Genomic DNA, 26,404 nt, shown 5'->3' on the forward strand with positions numbered 1-26,404 from the left:
TTGTCCTCCAATCCTTGTCCTCCAATCCTTGTCCTCCAGTCCTTGTCCTCCAGTCCTTGTCCTTCAATCCTTCTCCTCCAATCCCTGTCCTTCAATCCTAGTCTTTGTCCTCCAATCCTTCTCCTCCAATCCCTGTCCTTCAATCCTTCTCCTCCAATCCCTGTCCTTCAATCCTTCTCCTCCAGTCCCTGTCCTTCAATCCTTCTCCTCCAATCCCTGTCCTTCAATCCTTCTCCTCCAATCCCTGTCCTCCAATCCCTGTCATTCAATCCTAGTCCTCCAATCCTTGTCCTTCAATCCTTCTCCTCCAATCCCTGTCCTTCAATCCTAGTCCTAGTCCTCCAATCCTTGTGCTCCAGTCCTTGTCCTCCAATCCTTGTCCTTCAATCCTTCTCCTCCAATCCCTGTCCTTCAATCCTAGTCCTTGTCCTTCAATCCTTCTCCTCCAATCCCTGTCCTTCAATCCTTCTCCTCCAATCCCTGTCCTTCAATCCTTCTCCTCCAGTCCCTGTCCTTCAATCCTTCTCCTCCAATCCCTGTCCTTCAATCCTTCTCCTCCAATCCCTGTCCTCCAATCCCTGTCATTCAATCCTAGTCCTCCAATCCTTGTCCTCCAATCCCTGTCCTTCAATCCTAGTCCTAGTCCTCCAATCCTTGTGCTTCAGTCCTTGTCCTCCAATCCTTGTGCTCCAGTCCTTGTCCTCCAATCCTTGTCCTCCAATCCTTGTCCTCCAGTCCTTGTCCTCCAGTCCTTGTCCTCCAATCCTTGTCCTCCAATCCTTGTCCTCCAGTCCTTGTCCTCCAATCCTTGTCCTCCAGTCCTTGTCCTCCAATCCTTGTCCTCCAGTCCTTGTCCTCCAATCCTTGTCCTCCAATCCTTGTCCTCCAGTCCTTGTCCTCCAATCCTTGTCCTCCAGTTCTTGTCCTCCAATCCTTGTCCTCCAATCCTTGTCCTCCAATCCTTGTCCTCCAGTCCTTGTCCTCCAGTCCTTGTCCTCCAATCCTTGTCCTCCAATCCTTGTCCTCCAGTTCTTGTCCTCCAATCCTTGTCCTCCAATCCTTGTCCTCCAGTCCTTGTCCTCCAGTCCTTGTCCTCCAGTCCTTGTCCTCCAATCCTTGTCCTCCAGTCGTTGTCCCCAATCCTTGTTCTCCAATCCCTGTCCTTCAATCCTAGTCCTTGTCCTCCAATCCTTGTCCTCCAGTTCTTGTCCTCCAATCCTTGTCCTCCAATCCTTGTCCTCCAGTCCTTGTCCTCCAGTCCTTGTCCTCCAGTCCTTGTCCTCCAATCCTTGTCCTCCAGTCGTTGTCCCCAATCCTTGTTCTCTAATCCCTGTCCTTCAATCCTAGTCCTTGTCCTCCAATCCTTGTCCTTCAATCCTTTTCCTCCAATCTTTGCCCTCCAGTCCTTGTCCTTCAATCCTTGTCCTCTACTCCTTGTCCTTCATCCCTTGTCTTCTACTCCTTGTCCTTCATCCCTTGTCCTTCAATCCTTGTCTTTCAATCTTTGTCCTCCAATCCCTGTCCTTCAAGCCTTCTCGTCCAGTCCTTGTCCTCCAATCATTGTCCTTCAATCCTTGTCTTCTACTCCTTGACCTTCAGCCCTTGTCCTCCAGTGCTTGTCCTTCAGCCCTTGTCCTCCAGTGCTTGTCCTTCAGCCCTTGTCCTCCAGTCCTTGTCCTTCAACCCTTGTCCTTCAATCCTTGTCTTCTACTCCTTGTCCTTCAGCCCTTGTCCTCCAGTCCTTGTCCTTCAGGCCCTGCCCTCCAGTCCTTGTCCTTCAGGCCCTGCCCTCCAGTCCTTGTCCTTCAGCCCCTGTCCTCCAGTCCTTGTCCCTCAGCCCCTGTCCTCCAGTCCTTGTCCTTCAGGCCCTGCCCTCCAGTCCTTGTCCTTCAGCCCTTGTCCTCCAATCATTGTCCTTCAATCCTTGTCCTCTACTCCTTTTCCTTCAATCCTTGTCTTCTACTCCTTGACCTTCAGCCCTTGTCCTCTAGTGCTTGTCCTTCAGCCCCAGATCCCTGTAGTGTTAGTGGGGGACCCCCCTACTGTTAGTGGGGGATCCCTGTAGTGTTATTGGGGGCCCCTGTAGTGTTATTAGGGGGCCCCTCTAGTGTTAGTGGGGGATCCCTGTAGTGTTAGTGGGGGATCCCTGTAGTCTTAGTGGGGGATCCCTTTAGTGTTATTGGGGGCCCCTCTAGTGTTATTAGGGGCCCCTCTAGTGTTAGTGGGGGATCCCTGTAGTCTTAGTGGGGGATCCCTGTAGTGTTAGTGGGGGGCCCCTCTAGTGTTAGTGGGGGATCCCTCTAGTGTTAGTGGGGGACCCCTCTAGTGTTAGTGGGGGATCCCTCTAGTGTTATTGGGGGATCCCTGTAGTCTTAGTGGGGGATCCCTGAAGTGTTAGTGGGGGATCCCTGTAGTGTTAGTGGGGGATCCCTGTAGTCTTAGTGGGGGATCCCTGTAGTCTTAGTGGGGGATCCCTCTAGTGTTAGTGGGGGATCCCTCTAGTCTTAGTGGGGGATCCCTCTAGTGTTAGTGGGGGATCCCTCTAGTGTTATTGGGGGATCCCTCTAGTGTTAGTGGGGGGCCCTATAGTGTTAGTGGGGGATCCCTGTAGTGTTAGTGGGGGATCCCTGTAGTCTTAGTGGGGGATCCCTGTAGTCTTAGTGGGGGGCCCCTCTAGTGTTAGTGGGGGGCCCCTCTAGTGGTAGTGGGGGACGCTCGGCTCATTCAAGGGGATCTATTCAGGTGAACCTCGGCTCTTCCTCCTTTGGTGTTTCACAGACTACAAATGGAAGGTAATGGTGATGGTCCTTGGCCTGGATTGACCTAGAAGAGAGCCCCTTGCCAATCTAATGCCCCGCACACACGGAGCTTGTTGTCGGAAATTCCGGCCGTGTGCGGGGCTCCATCTGACTTTTTCCATCGGAATTTCTGACACACAAAATTGGAGATCTGGATCTCAAATTTACGGACAACAAAATCCATTCGCGTAAATTCCGATCGCGTGTAGACAACTCCGACGCACAAAGTGCCGCGCATCCTCGGAATCAAGCAGAAGAGCCGCACTGGCTATCGAACTTCAGTTTTCTCGGCTCGTCGTACGTGTTGTACCTCACCGCGTTCTTGACGTTTGGAATTTACAACCAACTTTGTGTGACCCGTGTGCAGGCAAGACGAGTCTGAGCCGACATCTGTTGGAAAAAAACATGGACTTTGTTGTCGGAATGTGCAATCGCGTGTACGCGGCATAAGAAGACTCCTGACTGAGGCTCTGGGGAGTCCGGAATATCTTACTTTGTGCTGTTCTGATTATGGAAAAGATTTCCAGCCAATCCCCTCCCCCCCCCCAGGGGTGTTCTCCATTTCTTGGACATTTCTGGGTTCTTAGCTCGGGTCGGGTCGGGTCGGGTCGGGTTTTTCCTCACTGTTTTTGTTAAGAAGGTCAATCTGCTATGCCTTGTGTCAGTAGTTCTCATGTACCATGCCCCATTTGTACCATCTGATGCCCCTGTGGGGTCATATTTTAGTTCAGGGACCACCATCTGGACTCTTTCCAGGTAGATTGGTTCCCCCTCGAGGGGTTCTTGTTTGGATCAGGGGAACCAATGCCTACGTCTTCTTCAGACCTAAAGTGGTTTCTCATTTTTCTTCCGCCAGGACCATGTTCTGCAATACACCCGTCCAACTGGAGCTGCCCTCCTTCTTTAACTATGGTTGAGGGTGTGTCTCCATTTCTCAGCTGATTCCATTGGTCGTCCTGGATGGGCCCCATACGGTAGTTCAGGGCCCGGTTACACCTCTTCCAAGCTTTTGGGTTTCCTTCCTTCATTAGCATTAAGCATTCTATTTCCCAAGTCCCGGCCTCCCGCCTGGTCTTCTGTTTCTGTGGTGCCAGGCGGGGGTTGGGGTCTTGTTGGATGCAAGTTCTGGGCGTATGGCCCATCACCCGGCCGCTGGTCTTCTGATGTCCTTGGACCGGTGTTGCCCACCCCTCAGCTGGACTGCTAATGGAGGTGAAAGACTCCGCGTCCTTCAATGAACCCCAAGAAAAGACATTTCATGGGGAGCACAGAAATCCTATTTCATTGGAAAAGGTAAAAGTGTCAGTTGGGAAATCTTGTCAGTAAAGGACTTTATACGGAACGTCGGCAGTCCAGACCCCTCCCCCACCACTCAGCGAGATGAACCCGGAATACAGCGACTTACCTCCATAGGATACTGTTTGCCGGTCAGTCGGTGCTCGGAGCCCGCACTGCCATTATCCCAATGAAAATGAAAGGCTTTGGCGGTGTAGAGAGACGGCAGACCCCCCCCAGACACGGAGACTCCATCGCCAACCGCGATCTCCACTGCGGAGACAATTCAGAACAGTATAACAAGAAGGGCGCTCATTATCTATGGTGTAACAGGCACTGTATATAGGAGGGGTGCTCAGTATATCTATGGTGGTGCTGGCACTGTATATAGGAGGGGCGCTCAGTATATTTATGGTGTAGCTGGCACTGTATATAGGAGGGGCGCTCAGTATATCTATGGTGTAGCTGGCACTGTATATAGGAGGGGCACTCAGTATATCTATGGTGTATATAGGAGGGGCGCTCAGTATATCTATGATGTAACAGGCACTGTATATAGGAGGGGTGCTCAGTATATCTATGGTGGTGCTGGCACTGTATATAGGAGGGGCGCTCAGTATATTTATGGTGTAGCTGGCACTGTATATAGGAGGGGCGCTCAGTATATCTATGGTGTAGCTGGCACTGTATATAGGAGGGGCACTCAGTATATCTATGGTGTATATAGGAGGGGCGCTCAGTATATCTATGATGTAACAGGCACTGTATATAGGAGGGGTGCTCAGTATATCTATGGTGGTGCTGGCACTGTATATAGGAGGGGCGCTCAGTATATTTATGGTGTAGCTGGCACTGTATATAGGAGGGGCGCTCAGTATATCTATGGTGTAGCTGGCACTGTATATAGGAGGGGCACTCAGTATATCTATGGTGTATATAGGAGGGGCGCTCAGTATATCTATGATGTAACAGGCACTGTATATAGGAGGGGTGCTCAGTATATCTATGGTGGTGCTGGCACTGTATATAGGAGGGGCGCTCAGTATATTTATGGTGTAGCTGGCACTGTATATAGGAGGGGCGCTCAGTATATCTATGGTGTAGCTGGCACTGTATATAGGAGGGGCACTCAGTATATCTATGGTGTATATAGGAGGGGCGCTCAGTATATCTATGATGTAACAGGCACTGTATATAGGAGGGGTGCTCAGTATATCTATGGTGGTGCTGGCACTGTATATAGGAGGGGCGCTCAGTATATTTATGGTGTAGCTGGCACTGTATATAGGAGGGGCGCTCAGTATATCTATGGTGTAGCTGGCACTGTATATAGGAGGGGCACTCAGTATATCTATGGTGTATATAGGAGGGGCGCTCAGTATATCTATGATGTAACAGGCACTGTATATAGGAGGGGTGCTCAGTATATCTATGGTGGTGCTGGCACTGTATATAGGAGGGGCGCTCAGTATATTTATGGTGTAGCTGGCACTGTATATAGGAGGGGCGCTCAGTATATCTATGGTGTAGCTGGCACTGTATATAGGAGGGGCACTCAGTATATCTATGGTGTATATAGGAGGGGCGCTCAGTATATCTATGATGTAACAGGCACTGTATATAGGAGGGGTGCTCAGTATATCTATGGTGGTGCTGGCACTGTATATAGGAGGGGCGCTCAGTATATCTATGATGTAACAGGCACTGTATATAGGAGGGGTGCTCAGTATATCTATGGTGGTGCTGGCACTGTATATAGGAGGGGTGCTCAGTATATCTATGGTGGTGCTGGCACTGTATATAGGAGGGGCGCTCAGTATATTTATGGTGTAGCTGGCACTGTATATAGGAGGGGCGCTCAGTATATCTATGGTGTAGCTGGCACTGTATATAGGAGGGGCACTCAGTATATCTATGGTGTATATAGGAGGGGCGCTCAGTATATCTATGGTGTATATAGGAGAGGCGCTCAGTATATCTATGGTGTAACAGGCACTGTATATAGGAGGGGCGCTCAGTATATCTATGCTGTAACAGGCACTGTATATAGGAGGGGCGCTCAGTATATCTATGCTGTAACAGGCACTGTATATAGGAGGGGCGCTCAATATATCTATGGTGTAACAGGCACTGTATATAGGAGGGGCGCTCAGTATATCTATGGTGTAGCTGGCAGTGTATATAGGAGGGGCGCTCAGTATATCTATGGTATAGATGGCACTGTATATAGGAGGGGTGCTCAGTATAGTACATGTAGGTACCTGTGTGCCCGGTGTTGCTGATTGTTTGGAGTTTGATGGGGTCACCGTAGTTTGTGAACTGGAATGGTCCCAGGCTGCCATTGTACTGGGCGGAGCTTTCTGGAATGTCTACAGGTGATTGGCGAGATCCGTTACAGAATTTCTCTGATGTCCAACTACTGGGAGCTGCGAATGAGACCCGAATTATATACATCTGTATACCATATACCCCCTATAGAATATACATCTGTATACCATATACCCCCCATAGAATATACATCTGTATACCATATACCCCCTATAGAATATACATCTGTATACCATATACCCCCTATAGAATTTACATCTGTATACCACATACCCCCTATAGAATATACATCTGTATCCATACACATTATATATACGGTATCTGACAAAAGTAAGTACACCCTTCAGTGACATTTCTTCTCTCTTCTCATGTGACAACACTGAAGAAATGACACTTGTCTACAATGTAAAGTAGTGAGTGTACAGCTTGTATAACGGTGTAAATTTCCTATCCCCTCAAAATAACTCAACACACAGCCATTAATGTCTAAACCGCTGGCAACAAAAGTCAGGACACCCCTAAGTGAAAATCTCCAAATTGGGCCCGAAGTGTCAATATTTTGTGTGGCTGCCATTATTTTCCAGCACTGCCTTCACCCTCTTGGGCATGGAGGTCACCAGAGCTTCACAGGTCACCACTGGAGTCCTCTTCCCCTCCCCCATGATGACATCACAGAGGTGGTGGATGTTGGAGACCTTCCCCTCCTCCACCTTCCCTCTGAGGATCCCCCACAGATGATCAATAGGGTTTAGGTCTGGAGACATGCTTGGCCAGTCCATCACCTTTACCCTCAGCTTCTTTAGCAAGGCAGTGGTGGTGTTGGAGGTGTGTTTGGGGTGGTTATCATGTTGGAATACTGCCCTGCGGTCCAGTCTCTGAAGGGAGGGGATCATGCTCCGCTTCAGTATGTCACAGTACATGTAGGCATTCATGGTCTCCTCAATGATCTGTAGCCTCCCAGTGCCGGCAGCACTCATGCAGCCCCAGACCATGACACCCCCACCACCATGCCTGACTGTAGAGACACACTTGTCTTTGTCCTCCTCACCTGGTTGCCCCCACACACGCCTGACACCATCTGACACCAAATACCTTTATCTTGGTCTCATCAGAGCACAGGACATGGTTCCAGTAATCCATCTCCTTAGTCTGCTTGTCTTCAGCAAACTGTTTGTGGTCTTTCTTGTGCATCATATTTAGAAGAGGCTTCCTTCTGGGATGACAGCCATGCAGACCAATTTGATGCAGTGTGCGGCGTATGGTCTGAGCACTGACAGGCTGACCCCCCCACCCCTACAACCTCTGCAGCAATGCTGGCAGCACTCATACGTCTATTTCCCAAAGACAACCTCTGGATATGACGCTGATCACGTGACCTCAACTTCTTTGGTGGACCATGGCGAGGCCTGTTCTGAGGGGAACCTGTCCTGTTATACCGCTGTATGGTCTTGGTCACCGTGCTGCAGATCAGTTTCAGGGTCTTGGCGATCTTCTTCTAGCCTAGGCCATCTTTATGTACAGCAACAATTCTTATCTTCAGATCCTCAGAGAGTTCTTTGCCATGAGGTGCCATGTTGTACTTCCAGTGACCAGTATGAGAGAGTGAGAGCGATAACACCAAATTTAACACACCTGATACCTTGTAACACTAACAAGTCACATGACACCGGGGGAGGGGAAATGGCTAATTGGGCCCAATTTGGAGATTTTCACTTAGGGGTGTACTGACTTTTGTTGCCAGCGGTTTAGACATTAATGGCTGTGTGTTGAGTTATTTTGAGGGGACAGGAAATTTACACTGTTATACAAGCTGTACACTCACTACTTTACATTGTAGACAAGTGTCATTTCTTCAGTGTTGTCACATGAAAAGAGAGAAGAAATGTCACTGAGGGGGTGTGCTTACTTTTGTCAGATACTATATATACATATTCATATACTGCCTGTAGAATATACATCCCCATTCATATACCTCCTATAGATGATGTATATAATGATTAGACTGTATTTGATGTATTTATATATGATATTGCGATATACAAGGCGGGCGCAGAGACTCACCACAGGACGGTTCGGTATAACACCAATCTGAGGAGAAGAATGAAGATGATGATGAGGAGGAGGAGGAAGTCTCACATGTGACGTCATTTAGATCAATAGACAAAGTCACATCTCAGGGACTAATCTTCTACATAACGTATTGATGAGGAAACGAGCAGTGATAACTCAGGGATGGGAGGGAAGTATTGATTACCAGCAATTGGCTATTGCAGTATTACCTGCTCTGGACTGAGGAAGACAAAGAGCCAGCAGGAGGATCTGGAAACGTGACGCCATACTCCTCCAGCCTGAAAGAAAGGAGCCATTACACACAATTCAGATCATATCTAAACCTCCTTCCCCATCTGCTGGGCCCTTCCTTACCATAAAGATGAGTGCCCACTGCCTGTACCATGGAATATACCTACCAGAACCTTCTTCACCATCCACTGGGCCCTTCCTTACCATAAAGATGAGTGCCCACTGCCTGTACCATGGAATATACCTACCAGAACCTTCTTCACCATCCACTGAGCCCTTCCTTACCATAAAGATGAGTGCCCACTGCCTGTACCATGGAATATACCTACCAGAACCTTCTTCACTGTCCACTGAACCCTTCCTTACCATAAAGATGAGTGCCCACTGCCTGTACCATGGAATATACCTACCAGAACCTTCTTCACCGTCCACTGAACCCTTCCTTACCATAAAGATGAGTGCCCACTGCCTGTACCATGGAATATACCTACCAGAACCTTCTTCACCATCCACTGGGCCCTTCCTTACCATAAAGATGAGTGCCCACTGCCTGTACCATGGAATATACCTACCAGAACCTTCTTCACCATCCACTGAGCCCTTCCTTACCATAAAGATGAGTGCCCACTGCCTGTACCATGGAATATACCTACCAGAACCTTCTTCACTGTCCACTGAACCCTTCCTTACCATAAAGATGAGTGCCCACTGCCTGTACCATGGAATATACCTACCAGAACCTTCTTCACCGTCCACTGGGCCCTTCCTTACCATAAAGATGAGTGCCCACTGCCTGTACCATGGAATATACCTACCAGAACCTTCTTCACCATCCACTGAGCCCTTCCTTACCATAAAGATGAGTGCCCACCGCCTGTACCATGGAATATACCTACCAGAACCTTCTTCACCATCCACAGAACCCTTCCTTACCATAAAGATGAGTGCCCACTGCCTGTACCATGGAATATACCTACCAGAACCTTCTTCACCGTCCACTGAGCCCTAACTTACCATAAAGATGAGTGCCCACTGCCTGTACCATGGAATATACCTACCAGAACCTTCTTCACTGTCCACTGAGCCCTTCCTTACCATAAAGATGAGTGCCCACTGCCTGTACCATGGAATATACCTACCAGAACCTTCTTCACCGTCCACTGAGCCCTTCCTTACCATAAAGATGAGTGCCCACTGCCTGTACCATGGAATATACCTACCAGAACCTTCTTCACCAACCACTGGGCCCTTCCTTACCATAAAGATGAGAGCCCACTGCCTGTACCATGGAATATACCTACCAGAACCTTCTTCACCGTCCACTGAACCCTTCCTTACCATAAAGATGAGTGCCCACTGCCTGTACCATGGAATATACCTACCAGAACCTTCTTCACCAACCACTGAACCCTTCCTTACCATAAAGATGAGTGCCCACTGCCTGTACCATGGAATATACCTACCAGAACCTTCTTCACCGTCCACTGGGCCCTTCCTTACCATAAAGATGAGTGCCCGCTGCCTGTACCATGGAATATACCTACCAGAACCTTCTTCACCAACCACTGAACCCTTCCTTACCATAAAGATGAGTGCCCACTGCCTGTACCATGGAATATACCTACCAGAACCTTCTTCACCGTCCACTGGGCCCTTCCTTACCATAAAGATGAGTGCCCGCTGCCTGTACCATGGAATATACCTACCAGGACCTTCTTCACCGTCCACTGAACCCTTCCTTACCATAAAGATGAGTGCCCACCGCCTGTACCATGGAATATACCTACCAGAACCTTCTTCACCGTCCACTGAGCCCTTCCTTACCATAAAGATGAGTGCCCACTGCCTGTACCATGGAATATACCCACCAGAACCTTCTTCACCATCCACTGGGCCCTTCCTTACCATAAAGATGAGTGCCCACCGCCTGTACCATGGAATATACCTACCAGGACCTTCTTCACCGTCCACTGAACCCTTCCTTACCATAAAGATGAGTGCCCACTGCCTGCACCATGGAATATACCTACCAGAACCTTCTTCACCGTCCACTGAACCCTTCCTTACCATAAAGATGAGTGCCCACTGCCTGTACCATGGAATATACCTACCAGAACCTTCTTCACCATCCACTGAGCCCTTCCTTACCATAAAGATGAGTGCCCACCGCCTGTACCATGGAATATACCTACCAGAACCTTCTTCACAATCCACAGAACCCTTCCTTACCATAAAGATGAGTGCCCACTGCCTGTACCATGGAATATACCTACCAGAACCTTCTTCACCGTCCACTGAGCCCTAACTTACCATAAAGATGAGTGCCCACTGCCTGTACCATGGAATATACCTACCAGAACCTTCTTCACCGTCCACTGAGCCCTTCCTTACCATAAAGATGAGTGCCCACTGCCTGTACCATGTAATATACCTACCAGAACCTTCTTCACCAACCACTGGGCCCTTCCTTACCATAAAGATGAGAGCCCACTGCCTGTACCATGGAATATACCTACCAGAACCTTCTTCACCAACCACTGAACCCTTCCTTACCATAAAGATGAGTGCCCACTGCCTGTACCATGGAATATACCTACCAGAACCTTCTTCACCATCCACTGGGCCCTTCCTTACCATAAAGATGAGTGCCCACTGCCTGTACCATGGAATATACCTACCAGAACCTTCTTCACCATCCACTGAGCCCTTCCTTACCATAAAGATGAGTGCCCACTGCCTGTACCATGGAATATACCTACCAGAACCTTCTTCACTGTCCACTGAACCCTTCCTTACCATAAAGATGAGTGCCCACTGCCTGTACCATGGAATATACCTACCAGAACCTTCTTCACCGTCCACTGGGCCCTTCCTTACCATAAAGATGAGTGCCCACTGCCTGTACCATGGAATATACCTACCAGAACCTTCTTCACCATCCACTGAGCCCTTCCTTACCATAAAGATGAGTGCCCACCGCCTGTACCATGGAATATACCTACCAGAACCTTCTTCACAATCCACAGAACCCTTCCTTACCATAAAGATGAGTGCCCACTGCCTGTACCATGGAATATACCTACCAGAACCTTCTTCACCAACCACTGGGCCCTTCCTTACCATAAAGATGAGAGCCCACTGCCTGTACCATGGAATATACCTACCAGAACCTTCTTCACCAACCACTGAACCCTTCCTTACCATAAAGATGAGTGCCCACTGCCTGTACCATGGAATATACCTACCAGAACCTTCTTCACCATCCACTGGGCCCTTCCTTACCATAAAGATGAGTGCCCACTGCCTGTACCATGGAATATACCTACCAGAACCTTCTTCACCATCCACTGAGCCCTTCCTTACCATAAAGATGAGTGCCCACTGCCTGTACCATGGAATATACCTACCAGAACCTTCTTCACTGTCCACTGAACCCTTCCTTACCATAAAGATGAGTGCCCACTGCCTGTACCATGGAATATACCTACCAGAACCTTCTTCACTATCCACTGAGCCCTTCCTTACCATAAAGATGAGTGCCCACTGCCTGTTCCATGGAATATACCTACCAGAACCTTCTTCACTGTCCACTGAACCCTTCCTTACCATAAAGATGAGTGCCCACTGCCTGTACCATGGAATATACCTACCAGAACCTTCTTCACTATCCACTGGGCCCTTCCTTACCATAAAGATGAGTGCCCACTGCCTGTACCATGGAATATACCTACCAGAACCTTCTTCACCGTCCACTGGGCCCTTCCTTACCATAAAGATGAGTGCCCACTGCCTGTACCATGGAATATACCTACCAGAACCTTCTTCACCATCCACTGAGCCCTTCCTTACCATAAAGATGAGTGCCCACCGCCTGTACCATGGAATATACCTACCAGAACCTTCTTCACCATCCACAGAACCCTTCCTTACCATAAAGATGAGTGCCCACTGCCTGTACCATGGAATATACCTACCAGAACCTTCTTCACCGTCCACTGAGCCCTAACTTACCATAAAGATGAGTGCCCACTGCCTGTACCATGGAATATACCTACCAGAACCTTCTTCACTGTCCACTGGGCCCTTCCTTACCATAAAGATGAGTGCCCACTGCCTGTACCATGGAATATACCTACCAGAACCTTCTTCACTGTCCACTGGGCCCTTCCTTACCATAAAGATGAGTGCCCACTGCCTGTACCATGGAATATACCTACCAGAACCTTCTTCACCAACCACTGGGCCCTTCCTTACCATAAAGATGAGAGCCCACTGCCTGTACCATGGAATATACCTACCAGAACCTTCTTCACCAACCACTGAACCCTTCCTTACCATAAAGATGAGTGCCCACTGCCTGTACCATGGAATATACCTACCAGAACCTTCTTCACTGTCCACTGGGCCCTTCCTTACCATAAAGATGAGTGCCCACTGCCTGTACCATGGAATATACCTACCAGAACCTTCTTCACCGTCCACTGGGCCCTTCCTTACCATAAAGATGAGTGCCCGCTGCCTGTACCATGGAATATACCTACCAGGACCTTCTTCACCGTCCACTGAACCCTTCCTTACCATAAAGATGAGTGCCCACCGCCTGTACCATGGAATATACCTACCAGAACCTTCTTCACCGTCCACTGAGCCCTTCCTTACCATAAAGATGAGTGCCCACTGCCTGTACCATGGAATATACCCACCAGAACCTTCTTCACCATCCACTGGGCCCTTCCTTACCATAAAGATGAGTGCCCACCGCCTGTACCATGGAATATACCTACCAGGACCTTCTTCACCGTCCACTGAACCCTTCCTTACCATAAAGATGAGTGCCCACCGCCTGTACCATGGAATATACCTACCAGAACCTTCTTCACCGTCCACTGAGCCCTTCCTTACCATAAAGATGAGTGCCCACTGCCTGTACCATGGAATATACCTACCAGAACCTTCTTCACCATCCACTGAGCCCTTCCTTACCATAAAGATGAGTGCCCACTGCCTGTACCATGGAATATACCTACCAGGACCTTCTTCACTGTCCACTGAACCCTTCCTTACCATAAAGATGAGTGCCCACTGCCTGTACCATGGAATATACCTACCAGAACCTTCTTCACCGTCCACTGAACCCTTCCTTACCATAAAGATGAGTGCCCACTGCCTGTACCATGGAATATACCTACCAGAACCTTCTTCACCGTCCACTGAACCCTTCCTTACCATAAAGATGAGTGCCCACTGCCTGTTCCATGGAATATACCTACCAGAACCTTCTTCACCGCCCACTGAACCCTTCCTTACCATAAAGATGAGTGCCCACTGCCTGTACCATGGAATATACCTACCAGAACCTTCTTCACCGTCCACTGAACCCTTCCTTACCATAAAGATGAGTGCCCACTGCCTGTACCATGGAATATACCTACCAGAACCTTCTTCACTGTCCACTGAACCCTTCCTTACCATAAAGATGAGTGCCCACTGCCTGTACCATGGAATATACCTACCAGAACCTTCTTCACCGTCCACTGGGCCCTTCCTTACCATAAAGATGAGTGCCCACTGCCTGTACCATGGAATATACCTACCAGAACCTTCTTCACCATCCACTGAGCCCTTCCTTACCATAAAGATGAGTGCCCACTGCCTGTACCATGGAATATACCTACCAGAACCTTCTTCACCGTCCACTGGGCCCTTCCTTACCATAAAGATGAGTGCCCACTGCCTGTACCATGGAATATACCTACCAGAACCTTCTTCACCATCCACTGAACCCTTCCTTACCATAAAGATGAGTGCCCACCGCCTGTACCATGGAATATACCTACCAGAACCTTCTTCACCATCCACAGAACCCTTCCTTACCATAAAGATGAGTGCCCACTGCCTGTACCATGGAATATACCTACCAGAACCTTCTTCACCGTCCACTGAGCCCTTCCTTACCATAAAGATGAGTGCCCACTGCCTGTACCATGGAATATACCTACCAGAACCTTCTTCACCGTCCACTGAGCCCTTCCTTACCATAAAGATGAGAGCCCACTGCCTGTACCATGGAATATACCTACCAGAACCTTCTTCACCGTCCACTGGGCCCTTCCTTACCATAAAGATGAGTGCCCGCTGCCTGTACCATGGAATATACCTACCAGAACCTTCTTCACCATCCACTGGGCCCTTCCTTACCATAAAGATGAGTGCCCACCGCCTGTACCATGGAATATACCTACCAGGACCTTCTTCACCGTCCACTGAACCCTTCCTTACCATAAAGATGAGTGCCCACCGCCTGTACCATGGAATATACCTACCAGAACCTTCTTCACCGTCCACTGAGCCCTTCCTTACCATAAAGATGAGAGCCCACTGCCTGTACCATGGAATATACCTACCAGAACCTTCTTCACCGCCCACTGAACCCTTCCTTACCATAAAGATGAGTGCCCACTGCCTGTACCATGGAATATACCTACCAGAACCTTCTTCACCGTCCACTGGGCCCTTCCTTACCATAAAGATGAGTGCCCGCTGCCTGTACCATGGAATATACCTACCAGAACCTTCTTCACCATCCACTGGGCCCTTCCTTACCATAAAGATGAGTGCCCACCGCCTGTACCATGGAATATACCTACCAGGACCTTCTTCACCGTCCACTGAACCCTTCCTTACCATAAAGATGAGTGCCCACCGCCTGTACCATGGAATATACCTACCAGAACCTTCTTCACCGTCCACTGAGCCCTTCCTTACCATAAAGATGAGTGCCCACTGCCTGTACCATGGAATATACCTACCAGAACCTTCTTCACCGCCCACTGAACCCTTCCTTACCATAAAGATGAGTGCCCACTGCCTGTACCATGGAATATACCTACCAGAACCTTCTTCACCATCCACTGAACCCTTCCTTACCATAAAGATGAGTGCCCACTGCCTGTACCATGGAATATACCTACCAGAACCTTCTTCACCATCCACTGAACCCTTCCTTACCATAAAGATGAGTGCCCACTGCCTGTACCATGGAATATACCTACCAGAACCTTCTTCACCGCCCACTGAACCCTTCCTTACCATAAAGATGAGTGCCCACCGCCTGTACCATGGAATATACCTACCAGAACCTTCTTCACTGTCCACTGAACCCTTCCTTACCATAAAGATGAGTGCCCACTGCCTGTACCATGGAATATACCTACCAGAACCTTCTTCACTATCCACTGAACCCTTCCTTACCATAAAGATGAGTGCCCACTGCCTGTACCATGGAATATACCTACCAGAACCTTCTTCACTGTCCACTGAACCCTTCCTTACCATAAAGATGAGTGCCCACTGCCTGTACCATGGAATATACCTACCAGAACCTTCTTCACCATCCACTGAACCCTTCCTTACCATAAAGATGAGTGCCCACTGCCTGTACCATGGAATACACCTACCAGAACCTTCTTCACCATCCACTGAGCCCTTCCTTACCATAAAGATGAGTGCCCACTGCCTGTACCATGGAGTATACCTACCAGAACCTTCTTCACTATCCACTGAACCCTTCCTTACCATAAAGATGAGTGCCCACTGCCTGTACCATGGAGTATACCTACCAGAACCTTCTTCACCAACCACTGGGCCCTTCCTTACCATAAAGATGAGTGCCCACTGCCTGTACCATGGAATATACCTACCAGAACCTTCTTCACAATCCACTGGGCCCTTCCTTACCATAAAGATGAGTGCCCACTGCCTGTACCATGGAATATACCTACCAGAACCTTCTTCAGAATCCACTGGGCCCTTCCTTACCAAAAAGATGAGTGCCCACTGCCTGTACCATGGAATATACCTACCAGAACCTTCTTTACAATCCACTGGGCCCTTCCTTACTATAAAGACGAGTGCCCACTGCCTGTACCATGGAATATACCTACCAGGACCTTCTTCACTGTCCACTGAACCCTTCCTTACCATAAAGATGAGTGCCCACTGCCTGTACCATGGAATATACCTACCAGAACCTTCTTCACAATCCACTGGGCCCTTCCTTACCATAAAGATGAGTGCCCACTGCCTGTACCATGGAATATACCTACCAGAACCTTCATCACTGTCCACTGAACCCTTCCTTACCATAAAGATGAGTGCCCACTGCCTGTACCATGGAATATACCTACCAGAACCTTCTTCACCATCCACTGAACCCTTCCTTACCATAAAGATGAGTGCCCACTGCCTGTACCATGGAATATACCTACCAGAACCTTCTTCACCATCCACTGAGCCCTTCCTTACCATAAAGATGAGTGCCCACTGCCTGTACCATGGAATATACCTACCAGAACCTTCTTCACTGTCCACTGAGCCCTTCCTTACCATAAAGATGAGTGCCCACTGCCTGTACCATGGAATATACCTACCAGAACCTTCTTCACCATCCACTGGGCCCTTCCTTACCATAAAGATGAGTGCCCACTGCCTGTACCATGGAATATACCTACCAGAACCTTCTTCACCATCCACTGAACCCTTCCTTACCATAAAGATGAGTGCCCACTGCCTGTACCATGGAATACACCTACCAGAACCTTCTTCACCATCCACTGAGCCCTTCCTTACCATAAAGATGAGTGCCCACTGCCTGTACCATGGAATATACCTACCAGAACCTTCATCACTGTCCACTGAGCCCTTCCTTACCATAAAGATGAGTGCCCACTGCCTGTACCATGGAATATACCTACCAGAACCTTCTTCACTGTCCACTGAGCCCTTCCTTACCATAAAGATGAGTGCCCACTGCCTGTACCATGGAATATACCTACCAGAACCTTCTTCACTGTCCACTGAGCCCTTCCTTACCATAAAGATGAGTGCCCACTGCCTGTACCATGGAATATACCTACCAGAGCCTTCTTCACTGTCCACTGAACCCTTCCTTACCATAAAGATGAGTGCCCACTGCCTGCACCATGGAATATACCTACCAGAACCTTCTTCACCATCCACTGAGCCCTTCCTTACCATAAAGATGAGTGCCCACTGCCTGTACCATGGAATATACCTACCAGAACCTTCTTCACCGTCCACTGAGCCCTTCCTTACCATAAAGATGAGTGCCCACTGCCTGTACCATGGAATATACCTACCAGAACCTTCTTCACCATCCACTGAACCCTTCCTTACCATAAAGATGAGTGCCCACTGCCTGTACCATGGAATATACCTACCAGAACCTTCTTCACCATCCACTGAGCCCTTCCTTACCATAAAGATGAGTGCCCACTGCCTGTACCATGGAATATACCTACCAGAACCTTCTTCACCATCCACTGAACCCTTCCTTACCATAAAGATGAGTGCCCACTGCCTGTACCATGGAATATACCTACCAGAACCTTCTTCACCGTCCACTGAGCCCTTCCTTACCATAAAGATGAGTGCCCACTGCCTGTACCATGGAATATACCTACCAGAACCTTCTTCACAATCCACTGGGCCCTTCCTTACCATAAAGATGAGTGCCCACTGCCTGTACCATGGAATATACCTACCAGAACCTTCTTCACTGTCCAACGGTGTCCCCGCCCTCCGTTATATAAGAACTGTGAGAAGAAGAGAAGCGTCACACAGCGAGAGCCTCCCATTGCGCAGAGTGGCCCGAGAACGAAGAAGAGACGCCATGGAGGAAGATGCCGGACGAGAACACCGGAGCAGGTCCTGATGACGTAGGGATGCTCAGTAAGGAGGGAGGGGCTCAGAGGAGGCTTGCTGGAGAGGGCGCCCGGAAGTAAAAGGTGGAGACGTCCGGAGGGTGAGAGGCTCCGGTAGACATGCTAAATCTCCGTACGGGTCCTCTCCGGCATCCATCTACCCACCGGCGAGGTTAAGCAGGCAGCACAGGTAATAGGCTTCCCGGACCTCGCTCTCCCCCCCCGCTCTCCCTCCACCGCCCGTCCGCCTCCCCCACCTCCTCCATATAACGCTGTGGAACGCTGAAGAAACATAGAGACCAGCGTGGCGACGGAACCCCAGAAGGAGACCAGCATGAGAGGCACAACGTTTGGATGCAGATAAGTCTGACTGATATTCTGAAATTCGCTTTGGTCTGTGTATGAACTGTGCTTGACTGACAGTCTGCTATTGCTATTCCCCAATACAGTGCTAATTCTGTGGTGAAAACAGGGGACAGGCTCAACATTGATTTATATAGCGGCTGTCTGTATATGGTTACCGGCTGATAAGATCTTCAAATGCAGTGGGAGAGTACTTTTTAAAGCTGCCCTGTACTACCCCATTTGCTGGCACTGAAGTATATGTCACTGACCTATTTCTAATCCTGTGGTTGCAGCCCAGGAATGGGAGGACTGGCAAAATTGCTTTGAATCCCACCTGGCTGGTTGCAAAATAGAATATCACCGAGAGGGTCAAACGAGGCTACCAGGTGGACAACACCGCGAATCTCTGAGGAGTAACATATGAAACGGATAACGTTTGGTAGTCACTGTGTTTTCCCTATATGCCGACATAAGAACTATTATTATATGAATTAACTAACCTGACTGCTAATACCATAGTAACTAGCAAGAAACAGCATAAGGATAGAATTGCCTGAAAACTTTGCTAGTTGGTTTTTAGGGACACGCAGTTATTCCCAGCAATCACCGGTTTGTACTTCTCACCTGTTTCTACATGTATAATATTAACTCAGACCGATAAATAGTGGTGATTGGCTGGAAATAATAGGTATGCTACAACAGCTGGGAAATTTCCTTCCGTTTGCAACATAGATAATTAAAATGGCGCACATATGAGGGTACCAGTTGGACAATGCTCAGAAACACAGAGAAATAATACCTGGCATAGGACAAGCCTGGCCATTGCCCTAAATCCCATATTCAATAGACTGCAGGGGAAATATATTTAAAGCGGAGGTCCACCCTTAAATGGACCTTCCGCTCATCGGAATCATCCCCCCCTCCGGCGCCACAATTGGCACCTTTCAGGGGGGAGGGGGGGTGCAGTTACCTGGATAATCCAGGTAACTGCACCCACTTCCGGGATAGCTCTCTGCGGAAAGGGGCGTAGAATACGCCCCTTTCCGCAAGTGCCCGCCCCCTTCTGCAAGTGCCCCGCTGCCTGCTGGGAAACACACAGATCCCAGAGGCAGCGGGGACCGTCCTTATTGCGCAGCGCAACTCGCGCATGCGCAGTAGGGAACCGGGAAATGAAGCCGAAAGGCTCCATTTCCTGATTCCCATACCCAAGATGGCGGCGGCAGCACCCGAGTGACGAGCTACAGATCGGCTTCGGGTGCCGACATCGCGGGCGCGCTGGGCGGGTAAGTGTCACTATTTTAAAAGTCAGCAGCTGCAGTATTTGTAGCTGCTGGCTTTTAAAAAAAAAAAAAAAACGCGGAGTCCCGGTGGACTCCCGCTTTAATTTAATTGACTGATTGCGAACCAGGAAGTAATAGGCCGTAAATAAATACGTACGCCACAATTATCTGGAAATCTCCTTAGTAGTCACGGATGCAGCTCAGTACGGCGGATATTATATAAGAGGCCATTTGGTTGGTTGGTTAGTCGACAGGAACATGAAGAGCAACGCCAGGATCAGATAGGCGTGGTTGTTGTTCTGAATATTATATCTATCAGGGAATTACACTCAAGGGCCTACTAATACCTGGCTCTGTTGGTAAGCTGAATTACATCGCTGAGGGGTATAGGAGGTTACTAAGTTAAAATATCAGATTTCGCCCTGTAAAATAAGTCGCGAAGATACAATAAGCCAGTGGGGCTATAAGAAGACCAACAACCTGGGGAGACGACCACGAGAGATAAAAAAAAAGCACCATGAGAAGAGCCTCAAAACAATCAAAGGGGGGAGGCCCCAAGACCCCCAAAAAAATTAACTACTGAAAGCACTATAAAACAATACATGACCCAAGGGGCGAGCCCGAGGAGTGGAGGGAAGGAAAAGCAGCCCTCCAATTCTGAGAAGAGTAGGGGATTGGATAGAAAAAAACTGAGGAAACTTTAGATCATTCCAGGGACGAAATGACAACAGAGAGTGAACCAGAATTAAGTAAATGTGAAGATCAAAGACCGGATGACCAACGGTTAACAAAAGAGGTGATGAGGGAGATGCTCTTAAAACTGGAGAATGCCATAAAATCGGAGATAAGTATGATAAGAAGTGATCTAGGACACTTATTAACAAGAGTGGAGGCAGCAGAAGAAAGAATCAACTTACAAGTTCAGGAGTTAAATAAAGTACAGGAACAAGTCAAAGTCGCATGTCGAAACCAGAGGAGAATCCTCTATCGACTTGAAGATCAAGAGAATAGAAATAGAAGAAAAAACTTGAGAATATGATCTGTCCCAGAAAATAAGAAAGAGGAGCTTAGGGAGATTATAGAAGATATATTTCGACCTATACTAGACAGAGGAGAAGAGGCATTCCCCAAAATTGAGAGGGTGCATCGGGTCGGGAAGAAAAAGTCAGAAGAAACAGGAAGACCACGAGACATCATTATTAGATTTGAACACTACGAAGATAAGGCGGAGATCTGGAAAGTCCCCTTAAAATATGCAGAAATAGAGGTACAAAAATTTCCAGATCTAGCGCCTGAGACTCTGGCTAGAAAGCGTCTATTAAAACCCCTGCTGGAACAGTTGAGAGCACAGAATATTAGATACAGTTGGGGATTCCCGGCATGTCTGCTAGCATTTAAAGATGGAAGAATGGCTAAGCTAAGTTTCCCTGAAGAGTTACGGGCTTTCTGTGAGAAATTGGAAATCCAAACCCCCAACTATTCCGGGCTGGCTGGAGGGGCATGATGAAAATCTATGAGAGAACTGTCGCTAAGTTTTCAGGAGGGGGGGGTGGGGGGGTAGGGAGGAGATTGGATGAATATAGGGCTGGATGGGAGATGGGCCCAGTAACCCTCTCACTTCTAAGAGTTACATCTAAAGAGGGAGGATACGGAGGCCAAATGTAGAACCCCACCTCAAGAATATTAAAGACTTGGAAATGGCCAGAGAATTCTGGCTTATTAACAAGTCGAGGGCCGGTTGTTGGCCAAAGGGAGGGGGGAGGGTTGATAGGGGAGGGGGGAAGGGAGGGATGGGGGATAATAGGGAGGGGACATGTCAGTAGTGAAATCCTATGGAAAAAGAAAAGCAAACTTGGTCAAAATATAGGATATGGATAACAAAAAAAAGGATTTACATTTTCTGTCCTATAATGTTAAGGGGCTCAATACAGCAAAAAAGAGGCACAAAATTTTGGTAGAACTGAAACAGTATCAGGCAGACGTGATTTTTCTACAAGAGACGCACATCTCACATACGTCAAAGATTAGGCTTCATTCTAAAGACTATCTGAGCTGGTATTATGGGGATACAATTACAAATAGAGCAAGAGGAGTAGCAATAGGATTTGGGAAAAATACCCGTTTTATTGTAGAGGGAAGAGAAACAGACCCAGAAGTAGGGATGAGCCGAACACCCCCCGGTTCGGTTCGCACCAGAACTTGCGAACGACCCCCGCGTTCGGCACAAACGTTAGAACCCCATTGAAGTCTATGGGACTCGAACGTTCGAATTGGAAAGTGCTAATTTTAACGGCTAATATGCAAGATAGTATGCTAAAAAGGGTTTGGCGATCTGCCTCCTGCCTCAGGGGACATGGGTCACTGCAAAAAAAAGTTTTAAAAACTACCGTTTTGGCGGGAGCACTGATTTTAATGACGATTAAAGTGAAAAAAAAAGTGAAATATTCCTTTAAATATGGTGCCTGGGGGGTGTCTGTAGTATGCCTGTGAAGTGCCACGTGTTTCTCGTGTTTAGAACAGTCCCTGCACAAAATGACATTAAACGGAAATAACGTCATTTAAAACTGCTTGCGGTTTTAATGTTATATCTGGTTCCTGCAATATGGATGAAAATCATTGAGAAAAATGGCATGGGTAGCCCTCCCTGCCCATTACCAGCCTATTTGGGTCTTGTACGCATATTAAGGGGAACCCCGTACCCATATTAAAAAAAGGAAATGCGTGTGGCCCCCAGGCCCTATATACTCAGAACAGCAGTATACAGGCGGTGCAAACAAGACAGGGACTGTGTAGGTTTGTTGTGTTAAGTTGAATCTGTTTGTCATTTTCAACCGGTACATTTTTAAAGTGTAGCTCCAGTCAAAAAAAATATCTTTAAGCTTTTTGGAAAACATAGGGAAGGGTTATCACCCCTGTATAATTTGTTTTGTCGTCCATCTTTTTTCATCTCACTTGCTGTTGTCTCCTTCCGTTTGCAAGTAGGAGATGTTTGTAAGTTGGATGTTTGAAAGTAGGGGCCTGCCCTATATGCTCTGCAGAAATGGCGGAACAAGGTGTTGGTTTTGCCACAACATTGTAAGCCCTCAAAGTGACTCTTGGTGGCCGCTGGAGCGCCCTGCTGTGAACGATTATATCAAGAATTGTAATTACATGCCATTGTTGAACAGTGGTAGAAAAATTGACCTTTGGTGGTTGTGGTGCTGGTGCCACAACACTATAAGTCCTCACAGTTACTCTGGGTGGGCACAGGAAGGGGCCCTCCTGTGAAATATTATATCAAGAATTGTAATTACATGTCCCTGTTAAACAGGGGCAGAAAAATTGGGCCTTAGGCACTGGTGCCATCACACTGCAACCTCTGCCATACACTCTAGTTTTTTTGCAGGAATTAGCCCTGCTGCAAAGCATTGCATCAAAAATTTTACTTAAACGCCCCTGTTAAACAGGGGCAGAAAAATTGGGCCTTAGGCACTGGTGCCATCACACTGCAACCTCTGCCATACACTCTAGTTTTTTTGCAGGAATTAGCCCTGCTGCAAAGCATTGCATCAAAAATTTTACTTAAACGCCCCTGTTAAACAGGGGCAGAAAAATTGGGCCTTAGGCACTGGTGCCATCACACTGCAACCTCTGCCATACACTCTAGTTTTATTGCAGGAATTAGCCCTGCTGCAAAGCATTGCATCAAAAATTGTACTTAAACGCCCCTGTTAAACAGGGGCAGAAAAATTGGGCCTTAGGCACTGGTGCCATCACACTGCAACCTCTGCCATACACTCTAGTTTTATTGCAGGAATTAGCCCTGCTGCAAAGCATTGCATCAAAAATTTTACTTAAACGCCCCTGTTAAACAGGGGCAGAAAAATTGGGCCTTAGGCACTGGTGCCATCACACTGCAACCTCTGCCATATACTCTAGTTTTTTTGCAGGAATTAGCCCTGCTGCAAAGCATTGCATCAAAAATTGTACTTAAACGCCCCTGTTAAACAGGGGCAGAAAAATTGGGCTGCTGGCATCACCCAGAACCAAAAATGTTCTTCCAACATATCAGCGGAGGAGGAAGAGGATAGACAATCAACATAACAGGACAGTCACTCAGCATCAGCATAGGCAGTCTTGAAGGGATGTGGTATTTCAAAAAAAATTATTCGGTTACATCAGCTTCAGGTGCTTGGTAGCTGTGGGTGATACAAGACTGATTCATCTTGATGAAGGTCAGTCGATCAACTGATTCGGTGGACAGGCGCACCCTGTGATCGGTAACGAAGCCACCAGCAGCACTGAAGGTGCGTTCCGAAAGAACGCTGGATGCAGGACAGGCCAGTAGCTCAATTGCATACTGTGCAAGCTCTGGCCAGTGATCCATCCTCAAGACCCAGTAAGCCAGAGGATTTTCAGTGGGAAAGGTGTCCAAGTCTGACCTTGCCCCTAGGTATTCCTGCACCATGTAAATTAGACGCTGGCGATGGGTGCTGGAACCAATCATACCTTGGGGCTGCGGACTAAAAAATTGTCTGAAAGCATCAGTCAGACGGCCACCTTCTCCACCACTCCTTCTGACCGATGCCTCAGCAACACGTTGTCCAGGACCAGGAGTTTGTGACCTCCCAGTCTCTGGGAACGCGTTGCACAGAGCTTTCTGCAAGGCCTCCCGGAGATGTCTCATCCTCTGCTCCCTCTGCGATGGCAAGATAAGGTCGGCAACCTTACCCTTGTACCGTGGATCAAGGAGAGTGGCCAGCCAGTAATGGTCCCTCTCCTTGATCCGAAGAATACGAGGATCCTTCCGCAGGCTTTGCAGGATCAGGGAGGCCATGCAGCGTAGGTTAGCTGAGGCATTCGGTCCGGAGTCCTCTGGGTCACTAAGGACAACATGATCCGCAGCTACCTCCTCCCAGCCACGTACAAGTCCACGTGTTTCTTGGGACTGTAAATCATCCCTATAAGACTGCTGCTGCTGATGCTGAGTGCCAGCCTCCACCTCCATGCTGACACAATCATCCTCCTCCTCCTCTTCCTCCTCCTCACCCTCTTCCTGTGTGATGGGTGGCACAGCAGGAACACTGTCTGGATAAAGGGGGCCTTGAGAGGCAAGGAAGTCCTCCTCTTCCTGCCTCTGTTCTGCCTCAAGTGCCCTGTCCATTATTCCACGCAGCGTATGCTCCAAGAGGTGGACAAGAGGTATAGTGTCCCTGATGCATGCACTGTCACTGCTCACCATCCTTGTGGCCTCCTCAAACGGTGACAGGACAGTGCATGCATCCCTGATCATGCCCCACTGGCGTGGTGAGAAAAAACCAAGCTCTCCTGACCCTGTCCTGGTGCCGTAGTCGCACAGGTACTCATTGATGGCCCTCTGCTGCGTGTGCAGCCGCTGCAGCATGGCCAATGTTGAGTTCCATCTGGTGGGCATGTCACATATAAGGCGGTTCTTGGGCAGGTTCAACTCCTTTTGGAGCTCAGCCAGCCGAGCACAGGCATTAAATGATCGGCGGAAATGCACACAGACTTTCCTGGCCTGCTTCAGGACATCATGTAAGCCGGGGTACCTGCCCAAGAACCGCTGCACCACCAGGTTAAGGACGTGAGCTACACAGGGCACATGGGTCAGTTGTCCCTGTCGGAGGGCGGAGAGGAGGTTGGTGCCATTGTCGCAAACCACCATTCCTGGCTTAAGCTGGCATGGCGTCAACCATCTCTCGGCCTGCCCCTGCAGAGCTGACAAAACATCCGCCCCAGTGTGGCTCCTGTCCCCCAAACAAACCAGTGCAAGCACGGCATGGCATCGTTTTGCCTGCGTACTTGCGTAGCCCCTGGGACGCCTACGGAGCACCGCTGGTTCTGAGGACAGAGCACTGGAAGAGGCCATGGAGGAAGAAGAAGAGGAGGGGGTGGAGGAGAGAGGTGTGTCACAACCAATAGTAGCATTTTGGAGGCGTGGTGGCGGAACAACCTCCAACACTACTGCACCTTGTCCTGCATCCTTCCCAGCAGCCAGAAGAGTGACCCAATGGGCCGTGAAAGACAGGTAACGTCCCTGTCCATGCCTGCTGGACCATGAGTCAGCGGTAATATGCACCTTACCGCTGACCTCCCTGTCCAGCGAGGCAAGGACATTGCCTTCCACATGCCGGTAGGGAGCCGGAATCGCCTTCCGTGAGAAAAAGTGGCGTTTGGGGACCTGCCACTGAGGAACCGCACATTGTACAAACTCACGGAAGGGGGCCGAGTCTACCAACTGAAAAGGCAGCAGTTGAAGTGCTAGCAATTTAGCCAAGCTAGCATTCAACCGCTGGGCATGTGGATGGCTGGGAGTAAACTTCTTCCGCCGGTCCAGCAGCTGGGGCAGGGACAT

The 26,404-nt window shown here is 48.8% G+C and overlaps 1 protein-coding gene across 2 annotated transcripts in view; it reads right to left on the reverse strand.

Moving 5' to 3' along the window:
• Positions 1-26,404, reverse strand: part of LOC144000288 (carbonic anhydrase 4-like) — a 53,455-nt gene that overhangs the window by 10,553 nt on the left and 16,498 nt on the right. For both annotated transcript variants that reach the window (XR_013278216.1, XM_077494018.1), the window contains exons 2-5: positions 8,681-8,749; positions 8,463-8,489; positions 6,335-6,499; positions 4,204-4,346 (exon numbers count right to left, since the gene is read on the reverse strand). Coding sequence is in view for 1 of the 2 variants with exons in the window: in XM_077494018.1 (XP_077350144.1) it covers positions 4,204-4,346; positions 6,335-6,499; positions 8,463-8,489; positions 8,681-8,738 (393 nt within the window). In the remaining variant the exon portion in view is untranslated. The remainder of the gene's footprint in view (positions 1-4,203; positions 4,347-6,334; positions 6,500-8,462; positions 8,490-8,680; positions 8,750-26,404) is intronic.

This window comes from Lithobates pipiens, unplaced genomic scaffold (assembly GCF_037356315.1).
Source record: "Lithobates pipiens isolate NorthernLeopardFrog02 unplaced genomic scaffold, aLitPip1_a1.2 Scaffold_22, whole genome shotgun sequence".
NCBI lineage: Eukaryota > Metazoa > Chordata > Amphibia > Anura > Ranidae > Lithobates > Lithobates pipiens.